Below are 23,669 nucleotides of genomic sequence, written 5' to 3' on the forward strand. Positions count from 1 at the left end.
AAAAGTTGGTCATTAACTGAACTTGGCACCTGGTGATTACAGTGTTTTGTGCTTCTGATACCATGACAGGAATAGACTCCATTCCCAAGTCAGGGTATGACTACAGTTCATTAAATTAGTATTGTTTCAGCCTTTGACGTTGGCCAAAAGTGTTCTCCTTAGCATATGCTGTCTGGAATAATCCATGTACAGTTAAGTGAGATGACCAAATTAATTTCAAAACAAAAATCTACACATGAGATGGCTGCATTATAGGAAAACTTGGAAAAAATCATTATCTTGGTACACTTAGTGCTCTACTAATCCGTGAGAATAGTTTCTATTTTCATTAAAACTGATACCCCAAACAACCATAAAGGTTAGGGAGGAAAAAGGAAATTGCAAGACACCCAAGGTTTCTAGGCACTAAAGTGGCTCTACAAATTATTCCACTGTCACCCTCTCCTTGAATTTAAATCTTCACCATTAGGCAACTTTCAAAAGAAAATCACTCCTTGTTGGATCAAATTTTAAACAAACGATTGCACACTTTGCTCTCCTGATTACACTACTTCTACAGCTTCACAAATAGAATGCAGCATTCCCATGAAGCAAACCAAGGCAGTTTTTATTTTCAAACCGAAATTTCCTTAACTAAAAAGCTCCAGAATGCAGAAAGAATGTGACAACGATCATTAAAGTTGCCCCCCATATTCCTCACTAGTTACAAGGTTACAAGTGACTACATGACACCTATACAAAATAAACAAATAAATTTAGGAGCTAAATCAAATACTAGATGAAGCCCCATAGTTTTGTAATACATCTTCTCCGCAAATACATCACAAACTCTAAATAGCAACCGAAGCAACTGAAAATCTCAGACACTAGGCAGAGAAAGTGTATATATATATATATATATATCTATAAACACCACAACACAAACAGCATGTCAGCCTTCATGCAGCTCAGATTAAAAGTATTTACTTGCCACGGCAGAGTCTCAATCAGCACCACCCAAACATTGTGTAAAGTTTTCTTTTAAGCTACCTCACAGAAGGAAATAATTCAGAAAAACAGAGTCACCCAAAATGCCAAGCAAACCCAGCATAGTCTTATCGGCCACAAGAGTGAAAAGCAGTTACAAAAATCAACTCTTGCACTCCCCAATGTCCAGGAACAGAGGCAGTCAGCTGTGTTTTTTACAAAACAGAGTGTGATATTATGGACACTGTTCAAGTGCTATGTTTGTGCAACATCATTGTCGTCTCAGCAAATGCAGCAGTACAGAAAGAAGCCTTAAATAAAAATTCTGAACTTTACTTCAGTGTTTAAATGCACTCTACAAAGTCAGTCCTGCAGGACAGGTCAGTCTGGGGTGCAAGACTCCAAAAGCACCATACCTCTCACCAGCAGGAATGGTTCTCTAAAGTCTGTACATGACAAAAGGCAATTTTCACAACAGCTTCCACAACCAACCACAAAAGGCTGAAGAGGATACATAAAAATTTACAGAATCAGCAATAAAGACTACAAAGTATACAGACTGCACCACCACTGACAACAGTTCTATCTACAAACCTAGAAAGGACTACTTGTTAAGGTCTTAAAAATGGCATGCAGGATTACTTGCAGAGAACACAACAACAGGGGGGGGGGGCTACAATTTTTTTTTCATTTTTCCACTTATTTTAAGTTATTTACCCAGATATAGCAATGATCCATACTGTCCAATTCACATGCAACACAAAAGCAGAACTTCCCATGTACTGTACTTCTGAACTTTGTACATCCCCAAACACATGCAAAGGAAAACCATTACCTGTAAGCAACCTGTCAAGAGCCAACCAAATCAGTTACACGAGGTTTACAAAAAAGCAAGAAGCTTTGTCGCATATGTAGTTCATTTGTCACTGCTGTAATGTGGTACTACTTAAAAGAAACCTTTACACCCGTGCTTTGGGGTAATGTGTTAGATTACCTTACTTCAGCACTACTGTACAAGTTCCTGAAAACAGTCACACCTGTCATGCTCACTCAGACAAACCAAGCTTCCCATACAAAAAGCACGTGTCAATTACCCATGTAACGGCTACAGATGACCACTCTGTGTTCCATTAAAAAAGAAAACACCAACTTGCTAACAAGACTCAAACTTAACTGCATATTTCTTAAACAAAAATTATGCACATTACTACTGTCAAGTTACTCAACTTTTAACATATGGATTGGATAAACAAAAATGGGTGTTCCCACACTGAGGAATATTTAGCAAAAGAAATGTTAAACCAAGCATGCCTTTGCATATTAAGTACCAAAACATGGCTTGCAAAGGCTTCCAAGTTTAAGTCCCCACCCAGATGACACCTGCCCTTCCTTAAAACGACGGCCCCAAATGCAGTCACTCTACAGTGGCACCATTTCATATGTTAACCAGTATTTGCATGTCTTCAAAAGTGTCCTCTTCCTTTGACATACTTATCTTTTCCCCATCCAGACTTTTCAACAACCCATTACTCATTCAAAACACCTTCCATTCCAGACAGTTAAATCATTTCACTCTCGACTGCCAGCAACACAGTGATACATACAAGTTCCAATTTCCCCAGGCTACCCACATCATTATAATTTTTCTCTGTGCCATGAAACAGTATGGAGTAGTAAGGTATCCATGAATGTAAACAATAATCCCCAAAGGAGGCTTTGTCCAGGCATTGTGGAAGAACCTCTTATCTTGATTCAGTACCCCCAAATTTCAGTTACTATAAATCCCAGACAGACTACCCCGTTAGATTTTTGCTCATTCACAATGCCCAAATGTAACCAACCCAAAGAGTTTTGGGATATGTTCTCCTACAGTGCTCTTAGGCAGGAAATCAGAGGCTCAGTACTGAAAGAAAATAAATTAGACAGTTTACCAGGCTCACATATCTGGGAGGAAAGGCTGAGAAGGGAAGGGCACAACTGGCACAAAATGTCAGGGGTAAAGTGATAAAGGACTACCAAAGACAGGTGCAAGCAGTGCTTCTACATGGCACAAGTAGTAAGATGCGCACTGTGGGACAGAAAGAGACAGAGGGGACATCATAGCCAAAATAGCCCCTACTACAAAGGTGAAACAGATTACATGCTAAATTTGCAAAAGTCAAATAGCAATTTGTGAAATCATTCTATCATCTTTCACAAAATGTCAAACTGGCCATCCTCAACTGACATTATAAGACTTTAAGCTACACACATTTAACGTTACCACATACATGAATTATACTCATAAGGCAAGTAAAAATGTAAAATCTGGAGATGGAAAGATATGCAAAACAGAAATCTTGCACTTTAGGTTTCAAAATGCCAACACAATAGAATAGCGTGCATCTCGGTACTACAGACAGGAAGGACCCAAGGACTGGCCGTTTTGAGAGGACAATTGAACACTAATGTGAAAACAGATTGTCTCACACATACAAAGCCTATATTTAATACAAAGATAGTACATTAAGATGCAACTACAAATTAAAGGTGTGCATAGAGAACACTTACATAAAAACATACAGGGATTAAAAACAGAAGCACAAAATCCCTCACACATCTGCAGAAATTCCAAACTGCAACAAGTTGTCCTCTCCCTTCACATCTTTTTAATTCCTGATTTGTAAATGGCAGACTGATAAAGCTACCACACCAGTAAATTGGAAACCCCTTTATATTACAATGCATTCCACACAACACGGCAAAATTCAAACAAGCAGCAAGCTAAAACTCATTAACAACTCAACTACAATAACCCAGTTAACTGCATAACACATGAAAACAGATATGCTTGCTTATATTCAATTTGTACTAAGTAAAAAGGAACAGGGTTTCAATGAAAAATGTCTTAAGGGTTAACTGGCAGATATGTGAATGTACCAAACTGAATTAAAATTATCCGCATGTGGGTGTGGGCAAGGCTAATGTAGTAACCCACGGTGAGGTGTTTATATGCACTACTGTAGATGGACATGCATGGAACTGTCCACCATGGACAGTAGCAGGCAAGTCATGGTGCGACTGCCAGAAATGTCAAATACAAACAAACGTACTGATTTTAAGAAAGCTAACGGCCATGTCCCCTCTTCAACCCACAACCCCAACTCCCCATTATACCAGGACCTTCAGAATTGGCATGGTAATCACTATCAGATACTTAATATGCATACAGTGCAGCTTCACACTAGGGAAGCATTACACATTCAGCGAAATGATTTTCCCCGACTAACTGTACTTCTGGCCAGTTGTCAGTTGGAAAGAAAAAAAATGATCTTACAGGTTCCAAGAATCACCTCGATCAGTTGAGAACCATACCTACTATGGTATCTTCTGTACATTATTGGAAAATAATTTACACCACGTTAGAGAGAGAATTGTTTGCATATCAATTATTTCCAAAATACCATGTATAGGACAGTATTTAAATCATACAATGTCTTGCAGCTTATTAGCAGAGTACAAAACTTGCATGATAACCTCATGATGTCCAAAGAAAATCAGGAGTATTTGCCAGAGCACATTTTCATATACTGTACAATAGTCATATTTGAGAAGAGTTTTGTATTTGTGTGTGTACACATACATGCTCAAATACTAGATTATCTTTTCTGTTAAGCAGCACAGCAACAACAGGTAAGTTACCCAACTTACGGGAGATTAACAGCTATGGGGGGTGAGGTGTATTTGGGGGTTGCTTCCCTTGTACACCTACTCATTCTAATTCAGAGATTGAGTTACTTTAGAGAGATAGTAGGCCTGCTACACAAAAATTGTGTCCGCTACTAATCTAGTCTTGCTGATGTTGCCCTGTAAATTGAAGGCAGTACACACACGACACCTGGATGCTCCACCCCCACCAATCACATCTTCTCCAGCTCTGTACATACAATTAACACGCAGTGTGGCACAGCAAGCAGAAGCACAGCATTTGAAAGTCTCAAGGTTGTTGCAACTCTGAAGCAGGGGTACACCATTTTAACAAAACTACATAGCAGCAATAACAAAATGAAACATACTTTTAACATGCTTCCTACACAACTGCTACGCAAAGTTTCTAATTAAGAGAAAGAATAAACGGCCTAAATTAAAAAGTGCACACGTAACTGCATAACAGAAGAGCTGCCTGGACACACCCCTTTTGCGTTTACTAACCAAACTGGTCCAACTACAATCATACAGTAAACAACAAGGAAAACAATGTCTGTTAAACACCAAGGTAGAGGCACAATACTGGGACATTCAGAAAAACGACATAAGCAACAAACATCCCTAAACAGACGCTATATATTTTAAACAGACGCTATACACTTTTTAAACACGTCCCCATTACTATTATTTGTTCTACTTTTGAAGATACATAAACTGGAGCATTACCAAAAACCTCCCCAATAAAACACCTATGAGCACTTTGAAGAAGCAGCAAGTAAGGCACTTCTAGCAAGTAATCAGCATTTGTTTTTAATTACAGCCACCTCAATACAGGGGCGATAGTGTAGTGTACTGGCTCACCACATGGGCAGTAGCAAGCACCGCCCAAAACCCTCCCCCGTTGTTGTACGTCAGTTGAAATTATTCAATATTCATCCAGTATGAATTAATATTTATTGTTTCCGAACTATACAATGCCACAGTTTTTTTATATGCTAAACATGAAATCAACAGAACTGAAGGTGAGCCAGTACACTACACTATCGCCAAGAAAGGCACTGACCATTAATCAGGGACACCAGACTGTAAAACACGCAAAGCATAGTCCTACCATATTAAGTACCAGGCAGTATGGAGTTTTTAGGAAATGCGTTTCATTACGGACAAAAGGATTTAATTTAATTAAGCTGCACTGTGTAGGTTTACCTCTATCAAAATTCAATCCAACTGCTTTTCGTCCACTTAAATAACAGAAACACGTGTAAGTGGAAACTATAGGGGGTGCATTTAGTTAGCCAAGATTGAAGTCGAGCTTCATCTGGAAACTGACAATCCTAAGTTTTACAGCCTTGTGTTTATCCACCCAGCTGTGTTTTAAACAAGCAATAATAGGGCAATTACTGCCCTGGATACACTACAATGCATTTCGATAGACTGCTGTAACGATCAGCAAAAAGGGACTTCCTGCTGCAAGGATTTCAGTTACAAAGTCAGGTACACCCGACATCAGCCAATACATTTTCCATTACGTTATCAAAAAGGATCGTACGTCAATTAAAATTTACCCTAACTACTTAATGCAAATGCTGTCTCCCTTTACTTAAACTGGTGTTGTTTCAATGTGCTGTCCAAAAACATGCCAACAAGCTTTAAAAACTACCATGCAAGAGACAGGAACCATGCACTACACTGCTCACCCTCCTAAATCTGTTTTAAGCATATTCTAGTCAACTTGCACTTAAACTAGCTGCCTTAACCCCCGCCTCACAGCTGCTGCATGAAGTGAGCTGACCTAAAGGAAAAGGGTTTGAGTAGCACAAGGCTAGAACAGCTGCAAAGGGATCAGCAATCAAAACAAAGCAGTCGATAGTGCACAGATCTGCAACTACGACAAGGCTATCATGACATCCACCCATCTATAGTAATGCAATGCAGCTCCTGACACCAATTACTGGTATGTGGCAGCGCTTTCCCAACCTAGATCTAGTTAGAAAACTAAACCCTTCAACGATAAGGAAAGTACTACAAAATAATTATTACTGTAACAACAGGAAGAACCAGTTATGCAAACTAAAGCGATAAAGTGTTCTACTCTGTTTATTTTTGTTTAGCGGGGTATTCATTGTTGGTACAGAGAGGCATAGGAAATCAATACACAACACAATCAAACATACACAAGATGACACGAGGATCTTGACAAACACATCAGCTATATTGTTAGCAAAGGTCCGAGACCTTATTGTGTGAACAAAACTCTAGTAACTCTAATGTCATTTAACTGGGCGTAAGACTTATTAAATTAATACAAACTGGCAATGATAATTACACAAAGTAAATAGCCAAACAAGTCAATAACTATTACACAGCCGCACACCATTAAATAGTAATTTCACAAATGTTAGGATACCGATGGGTTATGATACTGATGGGAAATCTGCAGAAAGAGACTGGGTCTACCCAACGTAGTATCATACAAACTTTATAACCATTTAAGAAACTAAACCCGTAAATAAGAAAAAAAGGAGGGAAACATCATTCTTTAAGTGAAATCAGGAAACTTCCTGAATGTAGGCAATATGAATGACAAGCCCTTATCGCTCAAACCTCAGCGGCTACCTTGCCAACAACCTCTGCAATTAAAACAGAGTCGAAATCCACACCAACATGCATAAGTCCACCGCTTACTTTAAAACAGAGATCAATGGGATAATCAAGCCGCTATTCAATAATACATTATCATGCTGGACCCAAATCGACACCAACCTCACGTACGGAGACATCCTCCTTCTCGGAGATTTTCACCGTAAGCCGGTCATTCTCCAGCTCAAGCCAGCGGACCTTCTCAATATAAGTTGCCAAGCGGTCATTAAGGTTCTGCAGCTCCTCCTTCTCCTGAAGCCGGGAAATTCGGGTTGGCGATAGCGGGGTGCTTAAGCCGCTGCTCCGGGAAGGGGCCGAGCGCGTCGGGGTCTTAGTCGTCATCGTCAATAAAGGACAGCACTAAAAAGTACTTTACTAACAAGTTATGAATAATGGTACACTGCTAAACAAGTTTGCTGTTATGAAACCGGATACTAAATTACAGTCTACTGCAAATTCATTCAAACATAAGCGCTCATACACACTAAGACGAATAGAATGAAAGAGAAACAAGATGGCCGACCACTCTAACCTAAAGCGCGGGTGTCCTACCTAGTATCTAAGCACTGTGGGAAATGTAGTCCTTGAATTCAAATATTGGCTCTAGGCCCGATGTTTCTGGGCTCACTGCCAATCAGTGAGATAAGGTTTAAGAAATACGTGGTTTATTTAGAAAGAAAATCTTAACATTTTAAATGTTTATTCTTGTTATCCGTAAGATGTTAGGTTTGTTTGCCAGATTGTTTTGTGTGAGTGTCCGGACTACTTCAATTTAGTTCTTATAATTATTATTAGTAGTATTTATTATCAATAGGGGGTATTTATTATTATTAGGGGTAAGAGCAACATGGAGTTGACAGGAACGAATACAATTCCATAGGGATTGCGCTTTGGGGGTATTTATAACAGATGCAAGTTATAACACAGCAGTGAGAGTGTATATTTGAAGTTGTGTATAAGAAACTATAAAATTGTTGATTTGCTAATTTCAAGTGTAACATAAGAAAAGTTACACCTCTTTAAATCGTTACAGGCAGTTCCCTGATATGGATGCCTGCTAACCGTAAAACTATTTTAGAGTCTAAGGCACTATGAAACGCAGATGTATTAAAATTTTCTATGTTGTACACACATGTCCAGGCACACTGTATTGTAGCTATTTTATTTAACAGTGAAGGAAAATAACATTTAAGCTTTACTTGTAAATATATACTAATAGAAAATGTGAAGCATTTTTAACATTTGGAGCAGGGGTGTTGGGAAGATTAGGACTTGACTCAACATTCCCACAAATGGCGAGACCTATGTGTATGGTTATATTTCTGTTTGTTATGGGGTGCAGCCCACACAACACCCAGGGCAGATTTTGAAAAAAAAATCCTTTCAGAAAGAGGGAAGACGACTCGCACCTCAGGTTTGGGGGATGGTATCTGTCCATTTCCCATTTTCTTGATTGTTCCTTTGTTTAGTAATAAAAAAACGACATTCACATTTACAGCTCTCAACTGTTCAGATTTTGGCCTCATGTTACAACGACCGCCACCAGTGCTGTTAGCCAACAGGGTGCTGGTGGAAATTGGGCTACTGTTGGCCGAAGGAGGAGAAGAAGAGGGGGAAGGCATGCCCGGAAGCAGAAAGAGAGGAGGAAGGTTAAGAATGTAGTAGTGAGGGTAGGAACTTTGAATGTTGGCAGTATGACTGGTATAGGGAGAGAGCTAGCTGATATGATGGAGAGAAGGAAGGTTGATATATTGTGTGTGTAAGAGACCAGATGGAAGGGGAGTAAGGCCAGGTGTATAGGAGGTGGGTTCAAATTGTTCTATCATGGTGTGAATGGGAGGAGAAATGGGGTAGGGATTATCCTGAAGGAGTATGCCAAGAGTGTTTTGGAGGTGAAAAGAGTGTCGGATAGAGTGATGTTTATGAAGCTGGAAATTAATAGTGTAATGATGAATGTTGCTAGTGCATAAGTTCCGCAAGTTGGGTGTGTGATGGATGAGAAAGAAAAATTCTGGAGTGAGTTGGATGAAGTGGTGGTAAGTGTACCCAAGGGTGAGGCACTGGTGATTGGAGCAGATTTCAATGGGCATGTTGGTGAAGGTAACAGAGGGGATGAGGGAGTGACGGGCAGGTATGGTGTTAAGGAGAGGAATGCAGAAGGTCAGATGGCAGTGGATTTTGCAAAAAGGATGGACATGGCTGTGGTGAGTATGTATTTTAAGAAGAGGGAGGAGCATAGGGTGACGTACAAGAGTGGAGAAAGATGCACACAGGTGGATTATATCCTATGCAGGAGGGCCAGTCTGAAGGAGATTGGAGACTGTAAAGTAGTGACAGGAGAAAGTGTAGTTAGGCAGCAAAGAATGGTGGTCTGTAGGATGGTGTTGATGATCAAGAAGAGTAGGACAAGTGTGAGAGCAGTGCCAAGGATCAAATGGTGGAAGATGAAAAAGGGTGATTGTAAGGTGGAGTTCAGGGAAGAGTTAAAACAGGCACTGGGGGGCAGTGAAGAGTTAACAAATAGCTGGGTAACTACAGCAGAGATGGTAAGGGAGACAGCTAGAAAGGTGCTTGGTGTGACATCTGGACAGAGGAAAGAGGAAGTACAGGAGAGTATACAGAGGAAGAGGCTGGCGAAGAAGAAGTGGGATTGTCAGAGAGATGAAGAAAGTAAACAGGAGTATAAGGAGATGAGGAGCATGGCAAAGGATAAGGCATATAGAGAGTTGTATGAAAGGTTAGACACTAAAGAGGGAGAAAAGGACCTGTACCGATTGGCTAGACCGAGGGACTGAGCTGGGAAAGATGTGCAGCAGGTAAGGGCGATAAAGGATAGTGAGGGAAACGTACTCACAAGCGAAAAGAGTGTTGAGCAGATGGAAAGAATACTTTGAGGGGCTGATGAATGAAGAGAATGATAGAGAGAGAAGGTTGGATGATGTGGGGATAGTGAATCAGGAAGTGAAACAGATTAACGAGGAGGAAGTATAGACGGCTATGAAGAGGATGAACAATGGAAAGGCTGTTGGTCCAGATGACATACCAGTGGAAGTATGGAGGTGCTTAGGAGAAATGGCAGTGGAGTTCTTGTTTACTGAAATCTTGGAAAGTCAGAGGATGCCTGAGGAGTGGAGAAAAAGTGTTTTGGTACCTATTTTTAAGAATAAGGGTGATGTGCAGAGTTGTAGTAACTACAGAGGGATAAAACTGATCAGTCACAGCTTGATGTTATGGGAAAGAGTAGTGAAAGCTAGGTTAAGAAGGGAGTTGATGATTAGCGATCAGCAGTATGGTTTCATACCAGGAAAGAGCACTACAGATGCAATGTTTGCTCTGAGAGTGTTGATGGAGAAGTATAGAGAAAGAAGGAGTTGCATTGTGTCTTTGTGGACCTGGAGAAAGCATATGACAGGGTGCCTAGAGAGGAGTTGTGGTATGTATGAGGAAGTCAGGAGTGGCAGAGAAGTATGTAAGAGTGGTACAGGATATGTACAAGGGTAGTGTGACAGTGGTGAAGTCTGCAATGGGAGAGACAGATCCGTTTAAGGTGGAGGTGGGATTACATCAAGGATCAGTTCTGAGCCCTTTCTTATTTGCAGTGGTGATGGACAGGTTGACAGATGAGATCAGACAGGAGTCCCCGTGGACTATGATGTTTGCAGATGACATTGTGATCTGTACTGAGAGTAGGGACCAGGTTGAGGAGACCCTGGAGAGATGGAGATATGCTCCAGAGAGAAGAGGAATGAAGGTCAGCAGGACTAAGAGTATATGTGTGTGAATGAGAGGGAGGATAGAGGAATGGTGAGGATGCAGGGAGTGGAGCTGGCGAAGGTGGATAAGTTTAAATATTTGGGATAAAAAGTTCAGAGTAATGGTGAGTGTGGAAGAGAGGTGAAGAAGAGAGTACAGGCAGGGTGGAGTGGGTAGAGAAGAGTGTCAGGAGTGATTTGTGACAGACTAGTACCAGTAAGAGTGAAAGGGAAGGTCTTCAAGAGGGTAATGAGACCAGCTATGTTATATGGGTTGGAGAAGGTAGCACTGAAAAAAAGGCAGGAGACAGAGCTGGAGGTAGGAGAGTTAAAGATGTTAAGATTTGCACTGGGTGTGACAATGATGGACAGTATTAGGAACTGGTATATTAGAGAGTCGGCTCAGTTTGGACGGTTTGGAGACAAATCCAGAGAGGCGAGATTGCGTTGGTTTGGACATGTGCTGAGGAGGTATGCTGGTTATATTGGGAAAAGGATGCTAAGGATGGAGTTGCCAGGTGAGAGGAAAAGAGGAAGGCCTAAGATAAGGTTTATGGATGTGGTGAGAAAGGACATGCAGGCAGTTGGTGTGACAGAGCAAGATGTGGGGGACAGGAAGAAATGGAAACAGATGATCTGCTGTGGCGACGTCTAACTGGAACAGCTGAAAGAAGAAGAAGGATGTGGTTCCTTCATTTAGCTGTATTTTTTGAATATAGAGATTCACATGACTTGGTTGTAGTGATGTTTCTCTAAAGTATAAAATTCTATCTGAGGGAGTAGTGTTATATTAAGTTGTTAAGGCCTGGACAACTTTCTGGTTTACAGAGAAGTCTGTATTGTAGCTGATAAAAAGCTAGGTAATGTGGTAGTTTTAAGCAGTTTAATTCTCTGAGAGATAGGCAGTGATGTGTTTACTGCAAATATAGCTGTTTTATTATAACATTGATCAAGTCTAGACAGTTGAGAGACTTGAAATTTAGTGAAGATTGGGTCCCACAGAGGGGAGATGGCAGTAAGAAAGTAAAGGCTGTACATTGGCTGTGTCAGTGAGGTAGATTTTTACTCTGTATAATGTACTTAGTTTTGGATTTTTTTTTAACCATGTGTGATAGATGGTGGCCGAATTTCAACTGGTCATCTATAGATAGATTCCTGTCTCAGAGACTTCCCATACTCTGGAACAAACTCCCTATCTATATCAAACAAAGCTCCTCATTAGCACTCTTCAAGAAAAATCTTGATGATTGGACGGGAGATAGGAAATTCACCTCCGGGATCACTTCTGTGGCTCTGCTTGACAGGGGCACAGGAAAATAATTTTCTTGGGAGGCAAAAGCCAGGGTACCATTTGGCTAGGCTTATATAGGCCCTAGGGCCAATAGGCCCTAGTACCTACCTATGAACCTATGATGACACCCAGTAATTTTGTGTGGTTTACTTGTTCTGCCATGATGCTGTTGGCAGAGATGATAATGAGTAGTGTTGTTTTGGTAGACATATTGTAGGGTGAAGAGTAGTAATGTAGCTTTTTTAGGATTTAGAAGTACTTGTAAATAAGTTAGCCATGTTTCAATCGAAAAGAGTTATTGTTGTTTAAGGTCCTGGTTTTTAGAAAGAGGTTTGGCAGAGCAGATTATGCTCAAGTCATCAGAGTATTGAACTAGGGTAGCATTTTTGTAGCAGTGTATAGTACATTGATGGATATTTTGAAAAGTATGGGGCCTAGTACAGATCCTTGTGGAACACTAACAGTTATAGGCAGGAAGGTGGAGAAATCATTTTTCCATTTCACTGCCTGTGTTCTGTATGAAAGGTAGGTATGGAACCATTATAGTGAAGAGTTGATGAGCCCTAAGGATGAGCTTTTATGTAACAGCTTCTGGTGGGAGACAGTATCAAAAGCTTTTGATAAGTCTAGGGAGATGCTAGAGACCAGGTGTTTGGCATTTTTGTGGTACTGACAGTATTAACAAAACTCAGCAATGCAGTAGTTGTGCTGTGAGGGGGACAGAAGTCATATTGAGTTGAAGACAGAAGCTAGTTATCTACTAGATAGTTGATAAATTGCTTAGGAATACATTTTTCTAATACATTTGATAGGTGAGATAAAATGTCAGTTGGCCTATAATTTGAAAGATCTGTACTGATTCTACCCTTATGCAGAGGAATAATGAATGATTTTTTCCATAGAGTGGGGAATTTATTTTCAGATATGGATCCATTTATCAGAACTGAAATTGAATATGCAATAGCCTTAGCTGCTTAAGATAGTTACCAAGTAAATTGACAGGGGCAATTATAGAATACCTTAATTTTTAATCTGTTTTTGATGGTATGTGTTGGAACTGTCTTGGGGGGATGTTGAAGGAGGTTATTTGATTGAATATGGACTTCAAGAGCTTGATTAGTCACCTGGTTGGTTAAGGAGTGGACTGTCTGTATAAAGTGGGTGTTGAATTGATTGGCTATACTGTAATGTTGTTTCTGTGTGTTTGGTGTTGGCAGCATAGCTTGTCCTGGATTTAACAGTTTATTGACTGAGGCTCGGAACAGTTTTGGATTATTAGTGTGTATATTTTGATTGGTTAAATAGTTTTTTTTTATCTTTGGTGATATGTGGTTTTGTTAGATTTCTTAGTTATTTATATGCTAGTAAAGTGGGAACTTTTTTTATTTTTTGTCCAGAGGCTCCATGCTTTGTCTCTTTGTTTTATGAATTGTTTATTTGCTAAGTATAGCCATGGGGCAGGGTTGCCTTTGAATCTGTTTATTCCAATGGGAGCTAGTCTGTTTAAAACACCTAGGAAGATGTTGTTGAACTCAGAGACAGCACCATCTATGGAGAAAGTCTTTAGTGACTCTAGATAAGAGATGTAGTGTATTGATAAGAAAACTTACTGCTATTTATGAAGATACTTTTATCAGGCTGTAAAGCCATGTTTAGGGGCTGTTGCTTTGGTACCTTATGGTGTAGATTGGTGACTGATCATTTAGTCTGTCTGACAGTTCCATGGGATGATATTTTATTTGAAGTGAATGTTAGGATCCTGTCGAGGGTTAACTCTCTGGCTGGGTCTTTCTTATATCTAGTTGGTGTGGTTATAATTTGGATGAACTTATACAGATTTGTATTATTGGTTAGATTTTCAGACTGTATGGTTTGCCAATCTATATTAACATCACCCAATCTTATGGTTTCATGAGTGATTTTTGAGGAGGACCAGCAGAGAATATCTTCCGGTGTTTTAGCATTGTTACCCAGGGGTATGTATATAACCATGATTATGATTGTCTCATGAATATTTAGTTTTATGGTTGGTAGGATTTCCAAGTTACAGAAAGTTGGCAGGGTGTCAGGGAAAATGGAGGTATCTCGTGTGTGTGTGTGTGTGTGTGTGTGTGTGTATATGTGTGTTTATGGCAATGTCTAATCTGATAATGTTACAGCCAGTGAGACAAATTCTTCATTTTTTGTTTCCTATTGGAGCCAGGTTTCTGTGGCAATTAATATATCTGGAGTGTGTCGTGCTATTCATGCGTGCACTTCAAGGAGTTTGTTATAAACACTTTGTAAGCTGGTATGGTATATGTGAAGGCAAGGCTGAAATAATGGATGAGGTGTTAAGTGATAAAGGAGCTGATGGGAATATGTTGCCTAGTACCTGTATATGCTGAGTTGGGCCTGAGTTTGGGTGGAGTCATTTATTTAGTTGACGTTTGTTAACCAGGATAGTCCAACTGGGTCACAGAACCCATTTTCAGCAGAGGCCCAAGGAGAAAAGCTCCACCTTTAGACATTTACATCTGTACACAGATAAATTACAAATTGTTACAACAAGTAAGTTAAGGCATTACACTTTCAACAAATTAAAGATAACAATGTCCAATAGTTAAAGCTTAGCAATAAAATTTTTACATTGTACATGTTTTAACAATGGATTTCTATAGAAAAAGGAAATAATCTACTTGGAACATATTAACATAAGAGCCTTACTTCGGGGGGGGGGGGGGTAGTTACTTTTCTGACGGTTTTAGACAGACAGGAAAAGGAGTATAAATTCATGGTAAGGAAGAGAGGAGAGGAGTTTTTGAGGAGGGTTTATAGATATGAAATGAGGTAATACAGAAACAGAGAGAAGGGAGGGTGATTAACCAGGTGTTAAACATGAGTAGAGCCATGCTTATTAAGGTGTATTTTTAGGGAGCCTTTAAAGAGTGACAGGTAAGGGACTGATCTGGTGGTTGAAGGGAGAGAGTTCCATAATTAAGAGATATAGTGGTATAGACATTGCCCTGGTTGTTTGGAAGGTTTAGAGATTTCTTGCAAGTTTTTGCCTTCTGGTCTGAGTGATCTGTTTGGTTTGTATTTTAAGCATAGCAGTGCTAGGCTTAAAAAGGCCCTTGTGATCATTAGCCTAATAAACACCTATGATAAGCTTATTTAGGGCAGGGCAAGCATTGGGTTTGTAAATTAGATTGTGTATGGTAACCAGATGGATATATGTTGGTTGGAGAGTTAAAGCCAGTGTAGTTCACGTAAGGGTTTATAGTGGTGTGTATGGTATTTATAGTTGGTGACGAACTTTGTTATGGCATTGTTCCATTTTTGCTTTGGGGGATGTTTGCAAGTTGGTGAGTATGCTAGAGCCGTAAAGTAGGGCGGGGAGTAGGAATGTTTTTGCCAGAGTAGTCTTGGTAGATGTAGTAAGGAATTGCTTATTTCAGTAGAGCTGTCCTAATTTCTTTATATTTTGCTGGACATGAAGGTCAAAGTTAAGTTTCATCACTACGTTTTATGGCTATGGTGGTGTAATGCTACAGGCAGAGGTATTTTTGCTTGATTTTTATGTTAAATACCAAACTTGTGAGTAAATGGTTGTTGCTTTAGATAATTGTACTTGAACTGTAGGATATATATGAGTGATGCTATAAATGGTGCGATTGGCAAATGAGGTTCAGAAATATTTTGATTGGAGGACACAATATAAGAGTTTGGGTGGAATTGTGAGGGCAAAGATGTTAGTAGGATGATCAGTGTTCAAAAAGGAGAAGAGGTACTAGTGTGAGGAATTGTAGGAGCAGCCCATTTCTGAAATGTAACAAACAGAGGGGTTTGAAAGGACAGAGGATAACAATGTAGTAAAGACTGGAACTAGGAAGGGTTTATTTGGGGAAAGAAGTTGAAATGTGGAACAATAGATAGGTACTGCTGGGGGGGGGGTCTGAGTAGGAATGGATATAGGGCAAAGCAGTATGGGAGGGACAAAGGTTCTTTTTGAATGATGCTAAATATTAGATGGAAGTTGGGAAATAGGTAAACAGAAAACACGAGTGCTTGCATGATAGCAGTAAAGTTGTTTTGGGGGGGGGTAGGGACTGGGTGCTACAGGTGAGACACATCTAAGCATGTATGTTGTAAGAAAAGTCTATAGAGACAGTTACAGTTGTAGTATAACACTTGTTAAGAAGTGTAGGTAACAGCTTATGCAGAGCATAGAAGAATTTTGTACCCTGGGAAGGAGTGTCTAATATTCTATATAATAATAGTCTAATATGTAACGCCGTGGAAAGCATTATCATGGAAATGATCAATAAATATATAGTAAACCCCCAGACACTGAACCCAACCCAGTTTAGTTTTGTCAAGGGCAGATCATGCCTTCTCAACCCGGTGGACTTCTTTGAGAATGTAACCAAAGCAATGGATGATGGAAAAATGGTTCAGAGTACCTACCTTGACCTTTCCAAGGCATTTGACACAATACCCAATTCAGGCATTGTTGAAAAACTCAAGACATTAGGTAAAAACTCGTATGTCACCTGGTAGATAGCCAATTGGCTCATAGACAGGACCCAGGAAGTTAGAATTGGGGAGTTCACCTCTACAAAGATGCCAGTCGCAAGTGGAGTCCCTCAGGGATCAGTCCTTGGACCTCTCCTTTTTGGCATTTACTTCTCAGAAGTCAAAGTCAATGTCAGTGGTCTCTGGCTGACTAAATTTGTAGATGATTGCAAATTAGGGGCTGTCACTGAATCCCACACTGACACAAATGTTCTCCAGGAAGGGCTGACACAGACAAACAACTGGTGTCAGAGTCATGGACTAAAACTAAATGCCAATAAATGGATAATGGTATCCTTTGGCAAGTCATCCACCCCAGTAACTATTATATTGACAACACACCCCTTAGAGTTGACCCAGTAGTCAGGGACTTGGGGACACACATAGATAGTAATATAGCTTTTGACCATCACATGCCTACAGTAGTGAGGAAATCATTCTATATTGTGCTACATATAAACAAAGGTATGCCGTCTAAGTCCAAGGAAGTCATTGTTCCACTATATTTGGCATTCATCAGATCTATCATTGAGTACAGTGCCCCCCTTTGGTATGTACCTCACCAAGAATATCCAACAATTGGAATATCCACAGATGTTCCTCACTAAAAGAATACAGGGCCTAAGTAAAATGTCCTATACAGACAACCTTATAGGCCCTATCCCTGTATTCTGTCTCCTACAGGCTTTTGAGGGGAGATCTATGCCTGGCATACAGGGCATTGTCAGGCCACACTCTGATGGATGTTCTGCATATCCACAAAACAAACAGCACCAGAATAACCCATTCTAAAAACACAAACCTTGCCTGTGATATAAATAGGACGTGCTGGAGAGACAGATATGCATCCCAGAGATTAACCCATCTATGGAACAGGTTCCCCATCTATGTGAAGCAGAGTTCCTCCCTAACCCAACTCAAGTTTGTAGATCAATGTGTGTGTATGTACCCTTAAGAAGCTATCCAAGGGCTTGCACATGTGTATAAATATTGAGCATGTGCGAGCCTGACTGCCATTTTGTAGTTAGCTGTTGAGATGTAAGCATGTATGTATGTAAGGTCTGTCTGTTAACTAGTCTGTTCGTATTTAATGATGCTTCGATCCATCCTGATGTATTTCTTTTTGTTAGAGATTAATGAAGAACACAGTGCAACTTGGACAATTGGATGGGGATCAGGAAATTCATCCCTGGTTTGGCACCTGTGTCTCTAATGGACACAGGCAACCTGTAAATGGTTCATCTCACAGGCCCCTGCTTGTAAATGTTTCATCTCCCAAACCCCTGCTTACACTTTTAAAGGGTATCAGATCTTGTCTGAGATTTGGGATGCATGGCTAGGCTTAAAAAGGTCCTCGTGGTTGTTAGTCTAGTAAACACCTATGAATCTATACCTGAGGAAGATAATTAGAAAAAAAATCCCCATAGACTTGACAACAAAGTAAAGCAACAACTGAAAATTCTCAGTAAAGTATTTATTGCCTATGTAGAACATGAAGTGCCAAAGAACATTTAAGCACAATAATCCAAGTATCCTACATGGATGATATAATGAGGAAAGAAAACAGGTAAATCAATATTCTAGTTTAAGTTGGATTTGTTAGCCAGGACAGGTATGAATGAAAGATTTTTTCTATCTTTATGGACAATGAAATATGTAGGATCTCAGTAGAGTGAAGATCACTCAAGTCACTCAACAACAAGTACCGTTATGACTCTACCATTGTCCATGTTAGAGTGAATGACTTGAAACTTACCTCTCTGGACTCTATGAAGAGAGGCATGATGGAACTCTCTGATTATGTGTCCCAGACAGGTATGTCCCTAGCCCTAAGCAGTATCCTACACTCACCCAGGATGATGCCACAATATTAAAAAATGATTGATTTCAGCAACTGGCTCAGCTTCTGTTGTCAGTCCTGGGGGATCCAGTATCTGTCAGCCTGGGAGGATATGGTAGACAGACCTCGCTGCTTTGCTAGAGATAGTCTGCACCTGTCTCCTCTAGGCTTTCGGATAATGGCAAAGGCCCTTGCCTCCCCATAGTGCTTTTTTAGGCCATGTAAAAACAACAAATTTTCCAATGTAACAAAATCTAATTGAGACAAACTCGTGGTCATGCTGCTTAATGCTAGGGGTTTAAACACGAAACTGCACTCCCTGGAAGCACTCCTCACCTTGGAGGATGCTTACGTCTGTGCAGTTACCAAGACATGGTTTAAGGCTGCTTAGAGCACCCCAGCCATGCAAGATTACAATGCCTTCCACATGTTCAGACCTCAAAATGAGCATGAGGGAAACAAAGGTGGAGGTGTATCCATCTTCATTAAAACCAAATACACTTTGAGGCTGGTCAAACAACATGACTCTCTCAAACTACTCCATGACCAATTAACAAACAGTTGGGAAAGTATCATACCACATCACTGCTATAGATCCCCCACCATGAACCAGGATAAGCATGCCACCCACCTCGATATACTGGAATACCTCGCCATACAGCCCAACACCTTATTCGTGGGAGATTTCAACTATCCTTCCATAGACAGGGGGAACTGGGAGGTATACATGAGCAAAAACACGCTCACCCAGAGGTTCTTGGACTTTGTTAAAACAAATGCTGTGGAACAGATAGTCTGCACCCCACTAGGGGATCTTATGTTGTAGACATACACAGGTAGGTTGCTGTACTTCCCCATGCATGACGCACTCCAGCGGAGGTCAGACCACAAATCAATTTAATCTGAAGTAACTACTGGAACTGACACCCTCACAGGAAAAAAAGTTATAAAAAAACTTCGCCAAAGCTAACTACAGCATACAAAGCAATGGCATACCACCCACAATCGCAGACACCAATGATCACTATGCAGAAGTGAATGCAAATGCCCTGTACAAACACTTAAGTGACTGCATAAACTGTGTTGTATCTGACTGGATCAAAACCAGGTTTTCCCAATTAAAACAAGACAGGTGGATTTCAAGTATAAACAGATTTTATAACAAGAAGAAGAAACTGTTGTCCAAAAGCAAGAGGGATATCACTCTGTAGAGGAAGCGTTCCTTCCTGAGCCTAAACAGGAAAATTAGAAATCTTGTAAAGCCTTCTAAAGCAAATTACGAAACTAAAATTGCATCCTTAGCCAAGGATAATCATAAGGCATTCTTTACCTATGTCTGAAGTTTAAAAGGGAATGCCCAGCTATGTGCTGAACTGGTTGTAGATGGGATCACTCATACTACACCTGAAGATATTGCCAGTCTCCTGCTTAGTATCGCGAGAGAATAGGTCATCTCTGCACTTGCCAAGGCCAAAAACACAGCCTCAATGGGACCGGATAATATCAAAGGTTATTGACTAAACAATCTAAAACAAGAACCAGCGGACCCACTTGACATTTTCTTTAATCATAGTTTGAGAACTTTCAATGTGCCTGCAGAATGGAGAGCAGCAAGAGTAACACCCTGCACAAAGGGGGGGGGGCATCAACTGACCCTGGGAACTACAGACCCATACGTTTAATCAGCCTCATCCGCAAGGCCATGGAAAGAATCATCATGGACCTTATCAACAAGAATATAGGCGACCTTCAAATGCTGGACCCAACCCAGTCTGGCTTTAAGGGTAGATCATGCTAATTAAACTTGGTAGGCTTCTTTGAGAATGTCACCAAAGCCATAGATGAAGGTAAGACAGTGCAGACAACTTAGCTCGAGCTTGCCAAGGCTTTTGACACAATTCTCCACTTTGGCATCATTGAGAAACTCTCCCAGACAGGGTTTAACCCTTGCATTACTAGATAGGTAGCCAACTCGCTCACCGACAGAACACACACTGTCAAAACTGGTGACTCAACCTCCACCAGTAGACCCATCATCAGTGGAGTACCACAGGGGTGTTACTATTTGGCATCTATTTCTCAGAAGTGCAGGCCAAGGTATATGGCTTTGGCTCATCAAGTTTGCTGATGATTGCAAACTTGAAGAAATCACTGAGTCCCCCAACTATGTCAACATATTACAAGAAGGGCTAACACAAACAAACGATTGGTGCCAAAGCCATAGTCTAAAACTAAATGCAAAAAATGCATTATTATTCCCTTTGGCAAAATGGAATTCCCTACAAATTACATTACTAACAACACCCTCCTGAGTTCCAAACCAGTGGTGCAAGACTTGGGAGCACAGGTTGATAGAAATCTGAACTTTGGCCACCAAGTTTCCACAGTGGTAAAGAAAGTCTTCTATGTAGCGCACCTTATAAGCAGTGGCATAGCATCCAGGTCAAGGGATGTTATAACTTTATAACTCTACTGTACTTGACTCTCGTCAGACCACTAATAATGCACCCTTTTGCATGTACCTCACCAGACACCTGCAGCAGCTGGACAGACTTCAGAGGGTTCTCACTAAGAAAATACAGGGACTCCAAACCATGACCTATGTGAACAGACTGAAAGCCCTTTCACTTTACTCTATATCTTATAGGCTGCTGAAAGGTGACTTATGCCTGGCCTATAGGGCAATCCGTCTCCAACCCTGTCCTAATGGAAATGCTGCACATCCACAAGTCAAATGGCTCTCACTTTAGAGATCTCAAGCTAGCTTGTGACACTAACAGATCATGCTGGAGAGACGGATATGTCTCCTAGAGACTGATGCTTCTAGGCTCCCTATTCTTGTAAGACAGAGCTCCTCACTGACCCTATTCACATGCACCCTAGATAATTGTGTGGGAGACCTCAAATTCACATCTGGAGTGGCACCTTTGTACATCATGGACAGGGGTAGCTGGTGTTAATCACAGACCCGCTCTGTTCATAAATTCATTATGAGAGCCTACCAAAAAAGAACAATTAGGGATACTTGGGATTAACATGGTTAGGCTTGTAAAGGCTCTAAGGCTGCTAGCCTAGTAACTTCCTATGAACCTGTAAGTCCTAGCAGAAGTGACAGCCACCAAGAAAAGAGGTTCTTAACTTTTACAACACAAAATACTAGTGTCAGGCTGCAACTATGTCATGCAACAGAGGCTTCTGCAGAAAAGTTATTTTCTAAAAAGTTTCTCCAACTTTTAAAGATGCTTAGAATAGGTCAACATGACTCAGGTGAAAATACAATATATTAGCTAAATGTACCCTAATAAAAGAGTACCTCAAAGCAGACTAGAGAGGTATGGCAATAGCAGGAGTATGAAAGGAATGTAACCCCTTTTAGTTAGCCCAATCTGAAGAGGGCACCTGTCTGTCCTGATAAGTTTTTTCTGGTACTGGACTTTTGGGATAAAGTGAGACTAGAGCACTCTCTTCCTAAACAGACAGGATTAGTAGCAACTGTAGGAAAGGGAGAGTCCAGACAGTGAACTGTAGAAAATACATTTGTGGGTGAAGCTTGCCTGATGGGCAGTGTTACAGATCCTTCACTAGGGTGAACTAGAGGGAGTTTTCCAGTCAATGGTTTTGAAGTTATCTACATTTTGAGTATGCATTTTTAAATTTATTAATTCATTATTCATGACTTTTCTGTTTTAGTTTAACATGATTGTTTTTTAAGGCTATATAAGTAACTGGTGTTAAGTTTTTGAAACACACTCTGATGAAGTCCTATTAAAGTTTGGAAGGGAAGAAAGTGCTTTGTGTATTTGTTTGCTTTTCTGTGCTTGTTTTTTAATAAATGTTTGGAGTCTTTACCCATCTGGTTCTTCTACCTTCATTACCAGTTGGTTACTTAGTTTTTTTTCTGAAGTCCATTGGATTTGGGTCAATACTGTAAATTATTGTACTTAGTAGATCACTGTTTTTGTCTTCCGTTTCAACTTTTTATGGTATTTTATCAGTGTTTCGTATTGCTCTTTTGTTGAACATGGGCTGTGGCTGCACTGAAAAGTCCAATTACCCATTAAATAAATGAATGGATGGGTAAATAAACAAATAAATAACATTTATGGTAGTTTAGGTGGACATTAAAGCTCCTATACCACCTACTGGAAGAAGTTTGGGGGTTTCAGGGCCAAACTTTCCCTAGTCAATATAAAGATCACCTTAGGTGTCTCCTGCATATAGGTCACAGGTTTAGCAGAATCAATTGGCTCAACAATAAATTAATAAACATTCTATAATAGCTAGTGTGATTTCCACAGAGGGCATAGCACAGTGATGGCAATGTGGTTAATTTTCAATTGTAGTTTGAAATGTATGAAAGGTGAAGGGACTCTCACAGATACTGCTCTCCTTAACCTCCACAAGACATTTGACTTACTGTCCCCCTCACCTTACTTAGGTATGTCCTGGAACTACAGGCTTTGCATCTGAACCATGTGATACTTATCTCCTAAGCCACACGTTTAGTACCAGAATTGGTCACTTGATTTCTGACCTAGAATATCATAGGACTCGGTCTTTGACCCTCTTGTGGTTCTCTGTGTTTACTAATTTCTTCATTAGGGATTGTCCATGTATTCAGCTATCAAGGTATACAGACCTTACCGTCATGAACATAAACCTTTATTCTACTTCTGGTATCAGCAAGTTCCTTTTTCTTGTAAATTACATTTTCAGATTGTCTGACTAATTTACAGCAAAACAGCAATTTTTTCAGCCTTACCAAAACCAAGATTAAGCTTTCTGATTATTTTTAAAATCTCAGGATGATGGTGTATCTGCAGTCCTTATAGACTTGCACTCACTTGTACTCATCATCATCATCATCCCCCTTTTTCCCATTTACATGGGGTCGGGGTATCGTATTAACTGTCGCCAACTCTCTCGGTTCAGTGCCACT

At 40.3% G+C, this 23,669-nt stretch overlaps 1 protein-coding gene across 2 annotated transcripts in view; it reads right to left on the reverse strand.

Annotated features, from left to right (window-relative positions):
• LMNB2 (lamin B2) overlaps positions 1 to 7,831 on the reverse strand; it is an 859,966-nt gene extending 852,135 nt beyond the window's left edge. For both annotated transcript variants that reach the window (XM_044090624.1, XM_044090623.1), the window contains exon 1: positions 7,417 to 7,831. In XM_044090624.1, the coding sequence (XP_043946559.1) occupies positions 7,417 to 7,635 (219 nt within the window). In that variant the 5' untranslated portion in view covers positions 7,636 to 7,831. The remainder of the gene's footprint in view (positions 1 to 7,416) is intronic.
• Positions 7,832 to 23,669: the final 15,838 nt, after the last annotated feature.

This window comes from Protopterus annectens, chromosome 13.part0, assembly GCF_019279795.1.
Source record: "Protopterus annectens isolate FY-2018-M chromosome 13.part0, PAN1.0, whole genome shotgun sequence".
Classification (NCBI taxonomy): domain Eukaryota; kingdom Metazoa; phylum Chordata; order Ceratodontiformes; family Protopteridae; genus Protopterus; species Protopterus annectens.